Source organism: Aulonocara stuartgranti, assembly GCF_965226115.1.
Source record: "Aulonocara stuartgranti genome assembly, chromosome: 23".
Lineage (NCBI taxonomy): Eukaryota > Metazoa > Chordata > Actinopteri > Cichliformes > Cichlidae > Aulonocara > Aulonocara stuartgranti.
In genome coordinates this window covers 13,909,409-13,929,436 of record NC_138958.1, presented here as the reverse complement: position 1 = coordinate 13,929,436, position 20,028 = coordinate 13,909,409, and the positions used below count along the sequence as shown (strand labels likewise).

The window sequence follows — 20,028 nt, the reverse complement described above, 5'->3', positions numbered from 1 at the left end:
AAAATGGGGTAACTGGAGAACTGCTCGGGGGGGACTGGAAGAACTATGACCAGTCAAATGTTATTAAAAACATCCAGGGCCACTCAAGGTAACATGTAACAAATGACTTCTGTTTCTGTGCGCTATAGATGATAAAAATTGAACCATCGCGTATCAGGCTGCACCTTCTTCAGGAGCTTTAAAAAACCCAGCAAAGCAATTAATCCTCTTTTATTCTCTCCATTGTCAGCCTGTAAACAGTAGTACTTGGTATGCTTTCGGTGTCATTTCAGCTAGTCACGCACATCACGATTTTTCTTTTTTGTAACCTGACACGGTTGGTTGCAGGTTACCTCACAAGCTTTACAAATATTCATTCAGATGTCAAAATGGACTGTAGACACTGACTGGTCTGTGGTAACATCACAGCCCGTGTGAAACACAACCAGTGAAGTGACCACAACACCTTCTGGCCTCTAGGGGCAATGGTGAAATATGCATATCCCTTCTAAGGCCATCAGACAGGAACCATAAATTAGAAAGACAGCTCACAGCAGTTTAAAAACACTCTTTCCTTACCGGATTGTGTAAATGCAGGGGGATAAAAAAAAAAAAAAAAAATTAATAAGAAAGAGACATAAAAACATAACAGCAGGGCAGACACACTCGAGCAGCATTGATTTAGATTAAGAAAGACTACAGATGCACCAGGGTCCTAGATCTCTCTTCATGTTACCTTATGTATTTAAAGGCAGTTTACCAGGCGGCCATTAACCCTTTAAAGGTCATATCAATAAATGTCACCTTTCTAATTTCATTAAATAAATAAATAAAAATCTGTCATATTGCTGGTTCCCCTACATTATAAACCAAACGTTAAAGTAACAGTAGGTAGATGTGCCGGTTCTTGTGTTCCTTGTTTGCTGCTATTTTCAAACTGCCTGAAGATAATTACATGTGGCCCAGAGGCTTCTTGCCATATGCCCCCATGGAAACAAATTTATTCCCGTCTTATTTTAAGCAGGAGTCGAATTGGTAGCATGAACAGATTCTTTGTGTGCCTGAGTTGCAGTCATTCCTCCCTGTCGCTGCCTGCAGTGACACAGGAGAGGGCTGAAAATGTTTGTCCGTGTTTGCTGATTTATGATCGCAACTTGTTGTCAAAATAAGTTAACTGCTCAACTTTTCAAGGGTTTCATCATCACCCTCTAAACAAGACCAAACTAACAGAGTGAAGAGTTTGTTTTGCGTTCTTCTGTTTGAAGCAGAGCTTTTTGTTTAAAGTTGAGATAAATGAGCTGCTTTTGGGCTTTATAATAAATTGCACCAAAGATTTAGGAAAAAGAAAATCCCCGTCGTGTAGTAGAGACATGCTCTTTAATTTTTTTTAATTTAAACCACATTTTCTGTGTTGCTGTCATGTTGTATGGATAAATTACTTGTAACGCTCAGCTGTTATGCATCACTGCATCACATTCACATCATAGTCTGTTGGTTGTGGATGGAACTTGTTTTTTGTTTTTAGGGGAAAAAGTGTTTACAGGCGTGATAGTGTATACAGGTGAACCAGTGAGAAGAAAAGTTGGTTTAAATCACCAGAAGAAATATGGAGAAAAGCAAAAAACACTTTGCTAAAGTGCTCATACCAGCCTTAAAATGAATAAATAATCATCAGGAGCATGGGTTTATAAAGAAAGGCTGAAATAAGAGGTTACACCAAGCCTATGTTAATAAAGCTGAGTCCGAGCTAGAAGTTAGCATCATTTGAATATATTTTGATAATTTGATGTTAAATGAAGTTTATGTATTTCTCTCCCTTTCCCCCTCCCCAAACAGGAATCGATTCTGAAAAGATCCCCATTCCTCTCAACAATAACTCTCTCCCTCGGCCTGACTGTAAGTAAACTTTCCACCTTGTCCCCCTCTTCCTGCTGCGTGTATTGTTCACAGGTGGCATCAGCCTAGTGAGACAGATGTTAAATCACTATGTCGTCAGCTGTATAGGAGTCTTCAGTAGTCTGTCTTCGTTAGGAAAAAAGAAAATGAATTGAGGGCTAAAGAGAAGGATTCATTGTGCTATTGAAGACCACTGTCAGCTCCCACCCACCCCTCAGAGTTGGAGTGGTTGTTCTCATCTATTCAGACTTGTGTGAGCCTCCTTGAAGCAAAGCACCATTAGTGGGTCGTCTCCCTTCTGCTTGGGTAGGCCCGAGGAGCCCGGGGCCCTCGGAGGCTTTTAGAGAGGTGATGAGAACAGCTCTCAGATGCTGGACCCCGGGCACAGTCACTGCTTTTCCAGGTCTCCATTAACTCTTGAGTGGAGCCCGAGGTGCTCTCATACTTTCTTTTCCATGTATGCCTTTTTTCTTTTTTTTTTATACTGTGGCCATCATATCATATTTTTGCATCATGCGATTATGGAATTTATGCTGTAATCTCACCCCTTTTCCTTTGTCTTTTTTAGAGCGGCTTGTTTGTCTGATTCTTAATTTGTGTCATTTTTGTGTCATCAGTAGATGGTGTTACCGCTCCCACCACCTCCACCCAGGTGTTCTATATAAGCGTGAGTGTCTGCTGCATTGTCATCTTCCTCGTGGCCATCATTCTGGCCATCCTGCACCTGCACAGCATGAAGAGAGTGGAGATGGAGGACAGGTACGGTTCTTTTGCTTGTTCTGCTTCCAAAGAAATCTTACACCCTGATGTAAGAGTGACGTCTTAAGAGCAGCACTTCTTCCTGTAATCTCCACTTCAGATGAAGCTTGCACAGGTTATCAATGTAAAATTAGATCAGCACATTCAGAAAGGTTTGCCATCGGGACAGTCAGAAATTTTAAAAAGCTAACACACTTATCATTTTAGACATTTTTAAATTCAATTCTGAATTTAAAATCATTCTCCTCCCAAACAAAATCTTTAATAAAAGGGCCACGTCATATCTTAAAGACCTCATAGTACCATATTGTCCCAATAGAGCATTTAACCTAAACAGACTGCAGGTTTTCAGGGGCCTCTTCTGTGGAATCAGCTCCCAGTTTGGATTCAGGAGACGGACACCTTCTCTACTTTCTACTTTACTGAGTTATACTACAATAGGCTTGTGTGGATGTTTCACATAATGCACTGAACATCTTCTCCTCACTCTCTGTGTGTTTATACACCACTACTGAATTTAATCAGTAGTAATTATTAGTATTTATTATTAACTCTCCCATAATGTGTCTTTTGTCCTGTCTTCCTCCTCCTCACCCTCATTAGCCACAGCAGATGGCTGCCCCTTCCTGATCCTGGTTCTGCTGCAGGTGTCTTTCTGTTAAAAGGGAGTTTTTCTTTCTCAATGTCACCAAATAGTCTTACGCTATAAAGCACCTTGAGCCATGTGACTGTCAATTAAAACTATGACCTGACTGACTGAAAGAAAATGACTATCCTGTGCTTTAGGGAGGATGTTTATCAAGGACTTTTTTTTCTTTTTTTTTTCTTTTTAAACGTATAATATACGACTCTGTGTCTTTCAGTGTGAGTGACAGTGGAAGCTCACAGGGCCTTTCTCAGCCGTCCACCCAGACCACGCAGTACCTGAGGGCTGACACTCCAAACAACGCCGCCCCTGTTACCAGTAAGATTTTACCTCCCCTACACCACACCCTTCCGACTTGTGAATCACAAGATGAAACATCTGTTCAAGTTTCATAAAAAAAACAAGTGATTCAGTTTTCCACACATTTTCTTCTCTTGCTCAGGTATCTCCAACTTGGATGCTTCTCAAAATGCAGTAATTGGCTGTGAATGACTCAGTTTAACTGGTATCATATGATTGTAATGAAGCAAACAGTTCCTGCAGTAATGCTATCTTCTTTCTTGTTGTTGTTGCTCCTCTCCTTGTGACCTGTTACTGTGGGAATAATGTGTAAATGTCCTCACCATGTGCTTCGTGTCAGACAGCAGTAAGAGGAGAAAAACGGGCCTGTTTTAGTGGTTGGCACATTGTAAACGCAGACGTGGGAAGAGCAGGCCAAGCATCTAGTGTTTTGAAACTTCTGTTTTTCTCCTTTGCTAGAATCAACGCTAGGGCTGTTCGATATAACGATATATATCGGATGACGATATAAAAACGTCTATCGTTTCATTTTATGCTATCGTTTGTTTCGTGGTGTCACAAAATAAACTGTTTGCGGCAATATTTTTTCATCGTTTTGATGGTCACTGTAGTGGCTATATTAATTAAAGTTCTCTCTTTCTCTTATATTTAATATAACCACTAGAGATGACACGATACCACTTTTTTATGTCCGATACCGATATCATAAATTTGGATATCTGCCGATACCGATATGAATCCGATATAGTGTTTTTTAATCAACAAAACTGTTTTTTAAATATCTTGCTGCATTTTGTATAAGTTCATACTCAAGTTTAAAACAACAACTACACTAAAGCTATTCTGTTATACCTGTATGCAAAAAAAATGTTTCATAGTTCAGCAATACTGATCAATCTAATAAACTTAAACCTACACCATCCTCCCTATTCTGGTATTTTAAAGAGTACTTAGCATAAATATTAAGCAACCTAACTAATAGGGTTCCAACTCCCAGCAACAACAAAAATAAATAAATAAAAAATGGGGAACCACCCCTCACGCTCCACCTCATGATGCTTAATCGACGTAATCAACCTTAATTTGATGCAGTGAGAAAAAAATGCACAGAAATCAATTATTTTTCAAGAAATATTAAATAGATTCAACATCTTTCTTCAACAAAATTGCAGACTGCACAGATGGTACCTTCCCAAAGGAAAAAGTACTATAGCTTACTAGGGTATATATATTAGACTTAATAGTTACTATATACAGTAATGGACTTCTATTCATTTTGCATCAAATTAAAACTTTGGGTGTCAGATAATTATTTATTAAAAGCTTGACATTTTAAATGAGAATAAGAAAGAAAAGTATGTCTTTGTGCCCCCTTTTCCCTGTTAATGCCCTATCGGCCCCCCTGGCTAAACTTTGCTAGATCCGCCCCTGCACAGTTACCAGCCGTCAGCTACGTAGAAAAAGATCCTCGAGTAGAAAGTAATATTAAATACATTCTAACAACAGCTGATCAAGCTTAAACGTGCTGCTGTTGTTCAGCCGCTGGTTTCCTCTTTCTGGTGCAAAGTGGGCCAAAAGCAAACTAGAGAGACGGACTCACGACAGAAAAGCCGATCAGCTGATCGTTAAGCAGTTTCATGATTGAAGTAGCAGCAAGAAGAGGCAGTCGCTCCATATATCGTTTGTTAAGCTTAACGCAGGAATGCTTTACAAACATTCAGAGATGGACTTACACACTTGCTTTACTTCTCTCGGGGATAACTTTGTCGGAGATGAAATGCCGGGTTGCTAGCGAAGCTCCAAATGCTATCCAGAGCACCGACAGGTCCCGCATGCCACAGCCGCTCTATCACGTGATGCATACTGCTCCGACGTGCTAACGTTCTGAGGTGAGTTACGGCGTATTGCAAGTTTTGTGAGGTGCTTTCGTGATATTTAATGGATCGGATTACATTTTTTTATTTTTCGCCGATATCCGATCCAGTAATTTAGGTCAGTATCGGACCGATACCGATACGTAATATCGGATCGGTCCATCTCTAATAACCACACTACGGATGGACAAGCGCCTGTTTTTATCTGTTGTTGGCAACAACGACGGTAAAACCATCGCGTGTCCGCTTGTTTATTTTCCACATAAACCTTTCACAATAAAGCTCAAGATCCTTTTGAGACTTTTCAAAATAAACTGAATCACGTGAAAGAGTAATGAGAGTGTTTATTGATCAGAAGCAAAAAAAAAAGAGCCGTCTGGTGCTGAAAAATAAACCTTAGACTCAAACGTTAGAACAGGTTTTTCCCCGCAGCACGCCGTGTAATAAATACTCACAAAGAAAACGGCGTCCGTTACAACTTATGTCTAAAAATGTATCGTTTCATGCATCGGTTAAAACACTCGACTCCAGGTACACGACGCCCAGCTGGAAACACTTCACGCAAGTCGAGCTGCCCGAGATTCACAGAATTTACAGAAAATATACAATTTTTGTGATTTATATCGTTATCGGGACGATAGATGTCTTATATCGGGATATGAGATTTTGGTCATATCGCAGAGCCCTAATCAACTCACATTTCTTCTTATCTCATTCAGATAAAATGATGACATGAGTAGTTTTCAGATTTAAAATAATGTTCCTAAGATGCATTAAGTACAAAGAAGTCTACAGGTCGTCATCAGATATTACACATAGCACGATATGTTGGTGCAGGGAGGAAGACCTCATGAAATGATGATGTGCCTGTTTCAGTTTGGTGGGAGAGGTGTGCGTTTGAGTACCACAGCTGTACACAGGTCTATTTTTTGTCAGTAAATGGTCCATCGCTGCCCTCTTGTGGATTCAACCCTCATCTCAACCCCACTGCCTCTTCTCCTTGTGTGTCTTAAACCTTTGTTGCTAAATGTGATTATCTCAACTGAACTCCCTCCCCTCCCTGTTTAACTCCGCCCCTGGTGGATGAGCGTCCTCACCTAGTGAGCATGCCTGGTTTGATGGATGTTTTGAGCTGAAAGGTTACAGCGAGAGTTACACATCCACTCATTCATTCAGGTCATGTTGTGATTTTGTGTGCTTTCTCCATTAAACCTCTTCTCTCTCACCTTCTCCCACCCGCCACTCCCTCCCTGCCCTTCTCGTCTTGTCTTCAGACAACCACCCTGGTTCTGCACCCATACTCCAGCTTGCTGCCTCCTCCTTCCAAAACCCTGGTGCTCCCCCTCATGAAACCAAAAGTAAGTTTCTGGGAAGTTAATTACCTACTGCAGGGGTGCTCAATACGTCGATCGCGATCGACCAGTCGATCGCAAAGGTAATATTGGTAGATCGCATGGCATTAAAAAAAATAGATGCCAGCCTATCATCCATCCCGTCACTTGATTGATACAGGGAAGCCAGTCAGATGACAGCAGATTTTTTCTGACGCTTAGGTCGCTGCGCATGCGCAAACAGCGGCGCGAAGTGTAGTAAAACTGACAAGCTAGTCAGCGAGTTAACTCCAATTTTTAGCTCTCGGTTTTTTCTCTTAAACCTGGCCGTCAGCAGCTACTGTCCGGACTATGCATCCCTGGCTGATTCAATTCAGTGCAAGTCATCAGAGTAAACTCAGGTAATGACAAAAAATTTACATAGTTAATTGTGTTGTGAAATATTGGATATTGCGGTTATGCATGTATATACATTGTAGATATAAAGAATCCTCAATATATTTATAAATAAGTATATGTTTTGGATTTTTGTAGTGGGTAGATCATTTTGACTTGGTCATTTTATAAGTAGCTCACATGCGGAAAAAGTGTGAGCACCCCTGACCTACTGTGTATTATAGTTAGGATATTGTGAGCAGCAGGATGAAATCACCTCCCTGTTTTTTGTTTGTTTTTTTCTTTCATTTCAAATTTTCTATTTGTCTTGGCTGCATGTACAGGTCAAAATCTTAAGCTGTACATACCACCTGCTTTTTAGTGGCATTCTTTGTCACCATATAAAATCATTATTTACAATAGTTTTGACTCAATAATCAATATCATAATCATTTAGTGTTTTATTCAAGGAAGAATCCTGTAGATCCTCTGGTAGATGGGTTTTAGGCTGTGAGGTTGACTTTCTTTGTTTTATAATTTTGTATAATAATTGAATTTATTTGAGTTTTGACTCCCAGTTTAAAGAAATCATAATCAGTGAATATGTAAAAAGAGTCTTCTCCTCCTCTCACCCTTTTTTTCTAAAATTATCTTCTTTAAAATCCAACCATGTTTCTGAAAAAACTTGGATGCAAATTGTTACATTTTCTTTTTATTTACAAATCTAATAAAATCCACATTTTGCTCGCAATAGAACATAGAAATCATATTAAATGTTTAAACTGAGACATTTTACTAGGTCATGACAAATATTAGCTCAGTTTAGATTTGATCGCAGTAACACACCTTTAAAAAAAGTCGGGAGGGAGGAAATGGAAGGCTGGAGAAGTAAGTGGTACTAAAAACAAAAAAACAGCTGGTGAAACATTTCGCTGCCTAACAGGTCAGTAACATAACTGGGTCTAAACAGAGCATCTTAGGCTACGTTCACACTGCAGGCCAAAGCGCATCAAATCCAACTTTTTTGACCCTATGCGACCCATATCTGATCATGGTAGGACAGTTTGAACAGCACAAATCCGATATTTTCAAATCCGACCTAGGTTACTTTGTGGTACTGAATCCGAAACATATCTGATGTTTTAGAAAGCGACTGCTGTTTGAATGGTCATGTCGCATTAAATCCGTCTTTTACGTCACTGTCACAAGACAGATGCCAGTTATCAGCGCTGGAGAAGACAAACGAGAAAGCATGGCGGCCATTGTTAAAGGACGAGCTCTCTTTTTTCTCATTGTCCTTCTTTCGCTAATTAAATTGTCAAAATTCTGTCGATTACGACTGCTGCAACAACACCTACCAGCTCTGTAGCCGCCATTTTTACTTCCGTAAACAGAGCGCGTTGTGTGTGACGTCTTCTTTTGCGCATGTGGGCCGCTTTGAGGGCTATGAACCGTTCACTCTAGAGTATGTTTGCTGTCACATTTTATTTGTAGTGTGAACAACCAGACAAAAAAAAATTGGATTTGATCAAAAAATTGGAATTGAGCATTAAGACCTGCAGTGTGAACGTAGCCTTAGAGAGGCAGAGTTTCACCAATCTGCAAAAACCTGCAACTACAAATTTTGACTTTGGAATAATATACCTCAATATGAAATTGAGAAGGCTGTGAATATTTCTTCATTATATTCAGTGCATAATGTCGTGGAAAGATTCAGAGAATACAGAGAAATGTCTTTGTGCAAAGGAACAAGGCTGACAATGAATATTGGATTCCTGTGATCTGCAAAGAAGTCATCATATAAACATGATGCAGAAATGCACAATTCAGCAAAAATGATGCTGAACCGCATACTGCAGTCTGGGTGCCGCACTGGCTGTCTGTAGTCCAGCTCTTTCACCAGCTGAAAACATTTGGAGCATTGAAGATCAAAGCAGATCCAGGACTGCTGAGCAGCCAGAATCCTCTAAGAATGGAAGGACATTCCTCTCCCAAAAGTCTGGCAGCTGCTCTCCTCAGCACCCAGACATTTACAGACTGTTGTTAAGTCATAAACATGGCCCTGTCCAAACTTTTTTAAGACCTGCAACAAATTCGAATTGACGTTTTTCCCTTGAAATGGTACATTTTCTCAGTTTGTAAAGTATGGGTCTGTGAGATTTGTAAGTTTTTATTTCCATTTTCCAGCATTTTTTTTAAATTTGCATTGTAAAAAAACTAACAAAAAAAGAACAGGGTTTTGGCAAATTTGGACTCCTTTCCTTAAGGACACTGTGGGATACTTTGATCTAGTATTGGGTTTTCTTGAACTGAAACAAGAACCAAAATGAAATGGATCAGTGAAACTCCTTAAGTCTAAATAAAACACATAAACATAATACGAATTTTAAGTAAAGCACAATAAAATTAAAAAATTGCCTGAGAAGTCGGGCTCAGAGTACTAGGATTGATTGTGTGCAGTCCCAACCACGTCTGTTCTCATTTACATTGTTGAGATAACCACTGCTCATAGTTTGACCTGTAGGGGGCATCATCGCTCTGCACCATGATAGTTTTTGCCACACTGTGACAGTAGAGCTTTAAGAAGAGGTGTTTATGGCATATTTCTAAATGTTTTGACATTTAAGATCCTGTTTTCACTTCCTCCACCGGGCTCCTCCTGTGTAGTTTTGGTGGTGAATCAGCCTAAAACCTACACAGGAGGAGGGTGTTAAGGATATCAAGGGAGTCAGGACCACAGAAATGTATTCTGTGGACATGATCATCCTGACTCCATGAGACGAGATCTTGCATGGGGCTCCAGACCGAGGGTGCTTGATGATCGTTTTATATTTTCCTCCATTTTTAAATAATCACACCCTACAGTTATCACCTTCTCACCAAGCTTTTGGCTGACGGTCTGGTAGCGCATTCCAGCGTTGTGCAGGTTTACAGTCCTGACATCCTATGCCAGCATCTTTGGTCTTGCCCGTAGTGGTGGAGAGGCTGGAATGGAAGAAACTGATTCTGTTGACACATGTGCTTTATATACACATGGCGAGTTTAGATCAGGGGTCATTGATTCTTGTTGACTCTGGTTCAGATCTTTTTCTTTCTACAGGAAGAGCTCTTTAGTTTCTAACTGCTTCTTTAGCTAGCATTTGTTAACTGTTGTGTTTGTTTATGTGTGTGCATAATCTATAAGGAACTTTATAACTTCACCTCTCGCCTCTGAAGACCAGCAGTTAATAACAGCGAGTACATGGGGAGCTTATGTAATAGATGTGCTGTAACACAGGACTTTGCATGAAGTCGCTGTGATGCAACATGTGCAGGGTACTGTACATGTGTGGCTTTTTCCTGGAATTGCTGTCATTTCTTTTCTTTGAGTCTACATATTTTAGAAGAAATATGACATTTGTGATCCGAAGCAGAAGCTCCCAGGTTGTTTTTGTGTGCTAATCCAGGTTTAAAAAATGTGTCAGTCATTTGGTAAGAGGTTTGTTTAGATTTGGATTATGTGTGCCTTTTAACCCTCAAGCAACATAGATAAAAAGTGAGTAAAATGACAAAGTGGAATTATTTATGACAGGATTGCTGTGTCTTTCAGTGTGGATGTTGTTTCATCTGCGGCAGAAATGTTCTGTCATTAATTATGATTTTCAGGGGGGGGGGTTGGTTTTTTTAAATATGTTTAAACAAAGATCATCTCTTACTTCTTATAAACCAAATTTTACTTTGTTTCTATAGAAAATATGTATTGCAGTTTTGTCTTATTTTACCATTGTGAATCCATTTCACCTGCTTTTGTGCAAATCGAAGTGGAAACGGGAGAACCCATTGCAAGACGACCCTCAAAAAAAACAAGAAAGGAATGGTTTTAGCACATAGTGGGCACAAACTGCTCCCCCCTCTGGTCTGATTTCACAGAAGCAATGGAAAAAAAGGATGCCTCCAGGATGCCAAACATATATATGCAGATAAGAGAGCTTGCTGCATCTCGCATCACAGTGTGACAAGAGTGGAAGGGATACCAGGACACAGGCTGTTGCGTGAGGAGAGGACTGTAAAACCAGCAGAAGGACCTGCATACATCATGTTGTAGCATCAAATTATTTTGGTGATTGTGTACTTTGATCAACGAGAAATTACAATGAAGTCATCGTACTCAAGCTGTTATTCATCCTTTGGTACTTCGATGCTTCTGCAAATGAAATTAAGACCACAGGTGTCAAATATGTGGCCCAGGGGCCAAAACTGGCCCTCCAGTAGGCCCCACAAAGGATGCAAGTTACAGTAAATTAACTGTTTGTTTGTTAAATAAAATACACTGCTAGTCTGGGTATATCAGTGCAATTTAGGTATTGGTGCAAAGCAGATGCCTAGACAGATTGTTTAATTAATGGTTGATGTTTGGATTCAAAAATGTCACATTTTAAGGTTTTTTGGGGATTTTTGTTTGTCTTTGGGGTTTTTTTTTTATTTTGAAGCAATAAACTCACTGAAAAACCCAACAAATCTGGGAAAAACTAAGACACAAGGTTGACATTAGACATTTATTAGGACATCTCAGACTGTTCAACACTGATTTTCAGAATGTACTAATATTTCTTTACAGATTAAAACAATAATAACAAAAATTTCAGATCTAATTAGGAATGTGTTTACAGCCTATTTAAATGAGTTTTGCTCCTGACCTAAAAACAAACAAACAAACTTTGCATTAACTTGTCACATCCATGGCCTTAAAAGGTTGTTGGAGAAGACAAACTGAACTGTCCCAGCAGCACATAATGCATACACAGCAGGTTTCATGAATTAATGAAATGTGTTAATTTATTTATTTTTTGTGTGTCTTTACAGGTTACCCATCTCTGCGCATAGAGAAGAATGACCTGAGGAGTGTGACTCTGATGGAGGCCAAAGCTAAAGTTAAAGATATTGCAATCTCAAGGGACCGAGTTACACTACGAGACGTCTTACATGAAGGTATTTCCCTTCCCAGTATTTTAGGCCTATGCCCCGGTGTTTTGCCTTTTAGTGACATTTCCAGGGAGACTCGAGTGATTTGCGCGATCCAGTCTATATACGCATGAAATGAAACTGAGCTTCAGTCCTGCAGTCATGAATAATCTTGTTATGCTTCGTTCAGCATCATTTGTTCATTTAACTTTTCAGCATGCACGTTTTTTACATGTTCGGGGTTTTCTATATAAAGAACATGAACAGAGAGAAAAAGGAAAAGACTAAATGTTAAAAAAAAAAAAATTAAATGAGATTGCTTTAACAGACTGAGTTGAGATTTAAGCTTAAATTACAAATTACATGGTGCTAGCATAACCTAAAGGGAGAAGTGCTAGTAGAAACAATAATTAGGCTTTTATTTGTAATTGGAATTACTCCTTAATTTTAAGAAATAATGTTTCTGCAAAAAAACCCATGCTTTCACTTTTAGTATTTGAACATTTCTAGTTGAAATATGTCTGGTTCTAAAGGCCTTAGAAATAGTTTCTGCTGTTGGCAGTTAAGTTGTTTGAAAAGGTTTTGTGTGGTTGAAGCCTGCCAGGATACATCAGCACACCTTTAGAAACCAATGGGATTGTAGCAACAGTAGTTACGAATATTCCTGCCACTATCGGGAATAGTCAGGAAGCTTGTTACAAAAATGGACTCGGATGAATTTTAACTACCCATCTGTGTATTTCCTGCTGCTCAGCTGAGTCTGAAAGGTGATATTAACACTTGTTATTGTTTTAAATATTTATAAGTAGATTTCTCTAAACACGAATAAAATAATGACTTAGAAACGTTTAAATAAACAGAAGCCAAAACGCATGTTTCACAGACACAGATAGTCACACCTCACACTAATAATTATTTAGCAAACTGACTTTGAGGACTAGCAGACACTAATTGGCTACAGCTGCCTGTGTTGTGAAACCATGCCCTCAGTGTGGGATTTAAATCAGCACTGTAACACTTCGGAAACCCTACACCGTATCTTACGCCCTAACCCGACTTACACCTCCACAGAAGTGTAACTATGTAACATGTTGAGGCAGCCTGCAGCGACTGCCAGCTGGAGGAGAGTGGATCAACTTCAGTTAGTGTTTTGGTACTGTAGGCACACCGTGTACAAGAGTGAATACTGGCAATGACGTTGGCCACTTGCGTAAGGTCAGCACTCATCAGCTTGTTTATTTCTCCTGTAAAGTGAGATCTTTAAACATGGGAGTCCATGGGCACTGACGATATGGTAAAATACACAATTTGTATATAAATATAATTTGTGGCAAAATTGAAAGTTCAGTGATATAATTGAAGGATGTCTTTATTAAAGAAAGCAAAATTAAAAACATAGTGGACTGAGTTGGGACAAACGAGTTTGTGAGTCTGTCAGCGGCAACTTAAACTCCTTTGATGAGGAATGTAAAGGGTCACCCAGGATGGGTTTGGCCTTCTTTAAAGTCCTAACCTTGCACAGGTGAGGAAGGTCATGCAGGGTCACACCTGCTGTTTTGCTGCATACTGTAACTCTACCTTGCAGTCTCAAATCACAGGCATAGAAGTCATAAAAGAATGTAAAAAGATGTTTAAATTAACCATCAAAATTATACAAATGTTATTGAGAAATCCCATGTTTATTTGTAGCGTATTGTGAGCATAATACTGACAATAGGCTTCATGAATGTGGTTTATTTTTCCTGTTGTGGAGTACAAGCATGCCTCATCAGATCAGTATCAATAAAAAGTTGCCAAGAACGTCAAAATAGTAAAAGTTCATTCCTGCTCAGGCATATGATTTTCTAACAGAGAGCCTTAGACACTGAATTTTCTCAGTCTTTTTCTCTTTGGCCTCATCAAAGCTAAATGTCAGGGCTTTGGTTTGGCTCGATCTGTGCTCCTCGCTTTGGAGACTATTCAGCTTTGTCATGGAGTAAAGGTACTGACAAAACTGTGATTCGTTTTCTGGATATTGGCCCACACCGGGGCTTAGAGTGAATGATGTAACATTTACCCAAGGGTGCATACAACACAATGGAGAAGAAAATGTGGGTGTTGTGTTTTTAAATGCTGCTTGACAGCCTTCAGTGGTTTAGTCTCTGCTTCTGTTTACAATGTAACAGAAGCACCACTCTTTCTCTGATACACTAGTTTTACTTTAAAGAGGTTGTGCTCACAATAAAAAGCCTCGTGTCTAAAAGAAATAATGAAATATTTTACAAAGATTGAAAAATGTTTCTCCTAGTAACAAATAACAAATAATATGGTTTTCCAAAGAGCTCATAAAGTAACAAACTGTTAGGACTGGAGAGGAGAACCTTTGAGAGGTTTTGGAGTTTCTTCAGAGAACAGGAACTAGTGGAAAGAGAGATGGAGATGGAGATTACTTGCTGTCTTTTATAAACTATTCATGCACTCTAGTATTAGATTGTGGGCCTGAAGTTGACTCATGTATGTAAACTTGCAGTAATAACGTAATTGTAAAAACAAACTGGGATTATATTGATCCCAGATGTTTACAGACATTTGTCAAGAGTGTTACCTCTAATTTGGCATTGATCTTACTGAAGCTGGAGTGGATTTGTTGTGATGATCTCATCTTTAGGAAAGATTAACCCCTCAGATGTATAAAAGTAGACATTTGCTAAAAAAAAAAGGGGGGGGGGGATCCAGTAAGTGGTGCAGAAGGGTGCTCATGATTTTATCAATGATGGGTAATAGTTGTACATTGGCCTCCGTCACAAGATGCAATCAAACATCAGCACAGAATTCCCAGCAAGTGGTGTTGTGCATGCTTTGCACAGCTACCAGTTTAATATCTGGGAAATGTTCTGTCACATTAACGTGTGTAGGATTGCAACATTTTTCGCTCACAAGCAGTGCAGTTCCTGCTATGAAGTCCTAAAGCCAGGCACAGTCATGCTGTGGTACAGGAAGTGCGACTACAGCCAACATGTCAAAATTCACACTCTGTGTTCCCTCTGCGCTCAGCAAGTACAGCACACGTGTAGCACGTTGCCTTCATATGGAAGTAGTGGCCGATCGCACTATTCCCATAAGACGCGCCACAGCAAGCCAGAAGTCAGGCAAATGAAATGTGCAGCTGTTAGTGTTATAATACCCATTTCCCTCTGTGGTGACATGATGACTTTGCAAAAGTAATGGAAATATTGACACAAAGTAAAGCAAAAAAACTTTACAAGGTTTAGAGCTCTGCTCTGTTCTGTATTATCAGTTTTCTCCAGCAGGGAAACACTTTCTAACTGCTGGTATTCGGCTGATGTGCAAACAAAATGATATAAAATGTATTCATAATAAGATTTGAATTTAAACAACAAAGACACAGAAGGTCACGTCTCAGAGGGGTGAACTTGGAGTGCAGTTGTGTTTTTTGGGAGCCAGCAGGTCCCGACAGGCTTGACGAAGAAGGCGGGAGAGAGACACTAACCCTGTTGTTAAGCTTCGACTACTTTCCTGTTGAAACACAAGGCATAGTTGGCCCTGAGGCTCAGTTTTTTTTCTACGTTTATGTTGATGGTTTATGTGCTTAAATGCCATTTTAGCTCAGAAAAGTCCTGGCGCTACAGGGTGACAGTTTAGACAAAGGAGATGATGAACACGCTCACTTGGCCTTTCCACATCGTAAGCTTTTCTCAGTTGGTCTGAGTGATGAAAGCTCCTCTGAGCTAGACTGAATTGCTGTTGCTTTGTATCGCCTTAGTGAAAAGCAGCCAAAACTGCCTCATCCCATTTAGCAACAAGGCATTTTAAGCAGAAGCGTGTCTGCCTCTGTTCACTAATCAGCCAGGCATGGTAGCCTCTGAGTGAGGTGACATTTCAATCTTTGAAACAGTCGCCCCTGGCTTTCTTTCTTTTACCCCTTTCCTCTGATTAAAAACCTGTGTTTTGTCTTTGACAGGCACTTTTGGCCGCATCTTCCACGGCGTGCTGCTGGATGAAAAGGACCCCAGTAAGGAGAAGCAGGTCTTTGTGAAGACCGTGAAAGGTATGCTCCCTGTTCCAGCTTAAGTAAACATATTGTAAAAGAAATGAAAATACTGACCACTCTGGTTTATCCCTGTCATCTTGTCAATAAGTAACTTTACCCAGTATGTTCAGGGTTATTCAGAGGAATGAGGTTACTGAGGGGGAGCACGCTCAGATGCACTGTAGTCTCCAAATCTGTGTGGACACGCAGCAGATCAGTGGAAATATTTCTTTTCTACCCCCCAGACAGTACATCAGAGTAATATCATTAGAATATATACCACTGCAATAATATAATCTGATCATTTGTTTTTACATTTTTATTTTCTATTGATAAAAGAAGTGACATTCTCACACTGCGAGTCCTGCTACCTTCAACTAAAACATTAAAACCACCTTTTTAATACTGGAAAGTGTATTTAATTCCATGGGTCACACTGGGAGATGAGAATCAGATTGAAGGAGCAGAGATGCATAGTTTAGTACCAGGATTTAATTTTATGTGAATTGTGATTTAATTTAAGTTTTATCCTTATTAAGTCCTCGACCGGCCTAGAATGAAAGTTGATTAGGCTTTAAAATGGGGGAAAATAATGATGGTTACTGTTCTACATGATGGCTACCAAACATCTCTTTCCTACAAACAGTCGGCTGTGGGACATTTCACGGATGCTTGATCCAATCAGGATCTGGGGAGTTCGGAGGCCAGGTCATTTGGCTTTTATGTGGTCCGGTTAAATTCATTGCCAGTCCTCTGCCATACAATGAAATGTACAGGCGGTTCTTTGCTACTTTAACTGTTATATAGAAACACAACAGTGGTTGGTCCATTGATTTAAGTGCGTATTTTATGCTTCAGTCATTGAGGAGTGAAAGTGAGTGAAAAATGAACCAATGTCCAAAGAAAAACTTTTTTTTAAAGACCTTCAGAAAATTTGGAGAGCTATTGCTCAAGACCACCTTAATAATTTCAACAAGGTTCCTCTCCTTGGAAGCAAAATACAAATAAAAAGTGGCTGTAGATTTTCGCACAGTGTTGTATAACAGTGGATTTGTGGCATGAGTGAGTGCTGCGATTCCATCACTGAACTGAAACATGACTGTAACACTGAAGATGTGGGTGGGATGACAAACATCGGCGAACTGAAACATAACCAATACGTCAGGTTGCGGTTTGGAGTTGTTTTTTATGCCCTGCGGATGAGCACCGATGATTGTTACCCAAACACTGTCTCTCAGAAACAGTAGGTACTTCACTGCTAGCTTCATCCGATGACCCTATATGGGTTTCAATCCAATAAACAGACACACGAATTTGACAGTAAATGAATAATAAGTCTTACTCACGCTGCGGGTTGCATGCCAGCGAAGCAGCTCCCGTATGCAGGACTGTCAGGTTCTTTGTTAGCAGCATGTGTCTGCTTTCTCTGCCAGTTGCCTTTTGACCTCTCTATTCTCTCATGTTTACTCAGTGAGGGGTGGATACCACTCGGCGAACAATGTCTTCATGCCAGTTTTGGCTTTGTTAAACTCTTTACTTCCTCCTCATTCGCCTTTTGGGAGGGGAACAATACTGCTTTCCATAAGTTCCAGACGATGGCAAAGCTGCAAGCGCAGATTAAAAACTGGCTCAAGTTAGTTTTCCCCTGAAGTTTCCCACTACAAATGACTGCTGGCAGAGAAACTGCAATGAAATGATAAAAATCAAACGCCACATGGCACCAACAGACGCTCATTGCTCCAAGTTTGTTGTTTTTAATTTAAATGTTTGTTTTTTTGTGTCCAATAAAAATTTTCAGATCATGCTTCTGAGGTGCAGGTGACGATGATGTTGACTGAAAGTTGCAAACTTCGTGGCCTTCATCACAGGTAAATCTTGCCACATATACACATAGCTGGGCCTTTAGAGAATATTAAATATTCAGGCATCCTGTTGATGCACACGAGGGGAAAAAAGAAAAAAGAATCTATTGCTCGGCATCATATAAGGAATCATAGCTGCTGTCATACAGTTACCGTCCCTTTAGAGTTTTTCATCAGTTTTTTAATTACAGTTTCTTTAGAAATGCAAGCTTACAACACCAGCATGGTTCATGTCTTACGTCACCGGTTGGATGTCTTGTTGACGCTTGAGCATAGCATGCCAGCCTTGCTTCTGTGGTCGTCTCTTAAGAGTCACTTTAAACATTGATGAAAGAACACCACATGTTTGCAAACAGGGCTGATACCTTAATAAGGAGTGTGAATCGAAGTCAGTCTTTGTGACATTTGTAATAAAATATTGTCTGAAAGGCTCTGAATTTATTTTAAAGGAGACCTTTTCTTTTTTGTTTTCTTGTACATACTGATAAAATGGTGGAAGATTGGCAAACAGGGTATCTGAGTGTCTGATATATGTGATTTTTATATTCTTGACACAGTTTTATGGCCCAAAAGTCATCATGGATTGTTTTTAGGGAATGGCCGTTTGTGAAATCAATTTGTTGTTAGCTTTGTGTTTTGTCTTAAGACTTCATGAGAATTTAAAAAAATTCTAAAATAAAATTGTTCTTCCAATATATCTTCTTCCAGTAGTGGATGTTCAGCTCAAACTTGACCTTTTTCATATAAAAGCCAAAAGCTAAACACTCGATTCCAGTTTTTCCCCACTGATCTTTATGACATCAGTGAAGGCACAAACCGTTTATGTGATGATGTTAAGGATACAGAAGCCCCAACGACCAAAGGTTTTGCTTAAGAGAAGCGGCCAATCAGAAGAAGGTTTGTTTAACAAGATGGGTTAGATCCCTAAACAGTCTTTTTCTTTCAGGAAAAGCATAGACTAAGGACTGCAGCAAGGCCCAGTGAAGACGAACAAGGATTATTTTTGAATTCATATACGAAATATTATATAAAAGTAGCTAAGAATAAATACACGGAACAGGAAATTAGCAAAACGGGTGCAAAGCAGCATTTCTTCGGCAGATTTTACCCGAAATTTACAGCAGCCTTACAGCAGTGTACTTGTGTGGAAAAGATTGTCGTCACGATGTCCCACGCCTTCCTCTTTCCTCTGCATGACATCAGCTCTGTCATATTTGCTGACAGTTCCTCTTTGGTGTTTTGCATGATAATGTCCTTTACTCTTCCTTTAATGTGCAGTAGACGTGTACATGAGCAGAAATGATGATCTGGTACACTCAGGTCCTGTTTCCTCAGTTGGTTGCTTTCTCTTTTCTTTTAAGAAATCTGCTTCCCATAAGCCACGTGTGCACAGAGGATGGAGAGAAGCCCATGGTGCTGCTGCCTTTCATGGCTTGGGGTAATCTGAAGCAGTTCCTGCGGCAGTGCAAGTTAGCTGAGGCTAACAACCCACAGGTGAGGCTTCAGCTCAGCAGACAAACTATAATCAAAAGCAATATTAAACCCCCCACCATTAAAAGTCATGTTCTCGGCCATGCCTGGATCTCTTCGGGCACATCTGTCTTGTTTTGACGGTTCCAACCACCTGCTCCGTACTACTCAAGCAACTTTTGTCTCAAACCAAATTTCTTCTGGAAGGTCATGTCTGGTGATGAGTGCTTGGTTTTCAGCTATGATCAAGCTGTGCGCGCGTGTGTGTGTGTATATGTATAGATAGATACAGAGATACAGAGATACATCTGTCTATATAGAGATATCTATGTACGGTATATATGTCAATCTCATCTGAACGAAATATTTTGACATACAAGCAAAATAAGGATGTTAAATTCAAAGCTGCATATCAGAGTCAAAAATAAAACTGGATACATTTATGGAAGAATAAAAAAAAAAACAGGAAAATATTGCATTAAGGAAAACTAATTGTCAGCGGTTATAATTGGGAAAGTACACAAAAGAATTACAGAAAAAACACAGATACATCACATAAATGCAC

At 39.7% G+C, this 20,028-nt stretch overlaps 1 protein-coding gene across 2 annotated transcripts in view; it reads left to right on the top strand.

Annotated features, from left to right (window-relative positions):
• ryk (receptor like tyrosine kinase) overlaps positions 1-20,028 on the top strand; it is a 54,661-nt gene that overhangs the window by 20,824 nt on the left and 13,809 nt on the right. Inside the window, exons 5-12 of one of the 2 annotated variants that reach the window (XM_082525226.1) lie at positions 1,816-1,875; positions 2,496-2,634; positions 3,498-3,598; positions 6,729-6,812; positions 12,003-12,128; positions 16,063-16,149; positions 17,930-17,999; positions 19,355-19,487. In XM_082525226.1, the coding sequence (XP_082381352.1) occupies positions 1,816-1,875; positions 2,496-2,634; positions 3,498-3,598; positions 6,729-6,812; positions 12,003-12,128; positions 16,063-16,149; positions 17,930-17,999; positions 19,355-19,487 (800 nt within the window). Of the gene's footprint in view, positions 1-1,815; positions 1,876-2,492; positions 2,635-3,497; positions 3,599-6,728; positions 6,813-12,002; positions 12,129-16,062; positions 16,150-17,929; positions 18,000-19,354; positions 19,488-20,028 lie in introns of both variants that reach the window. The other variant, XM_082525225.1, reaches the window with a different exon arrangement.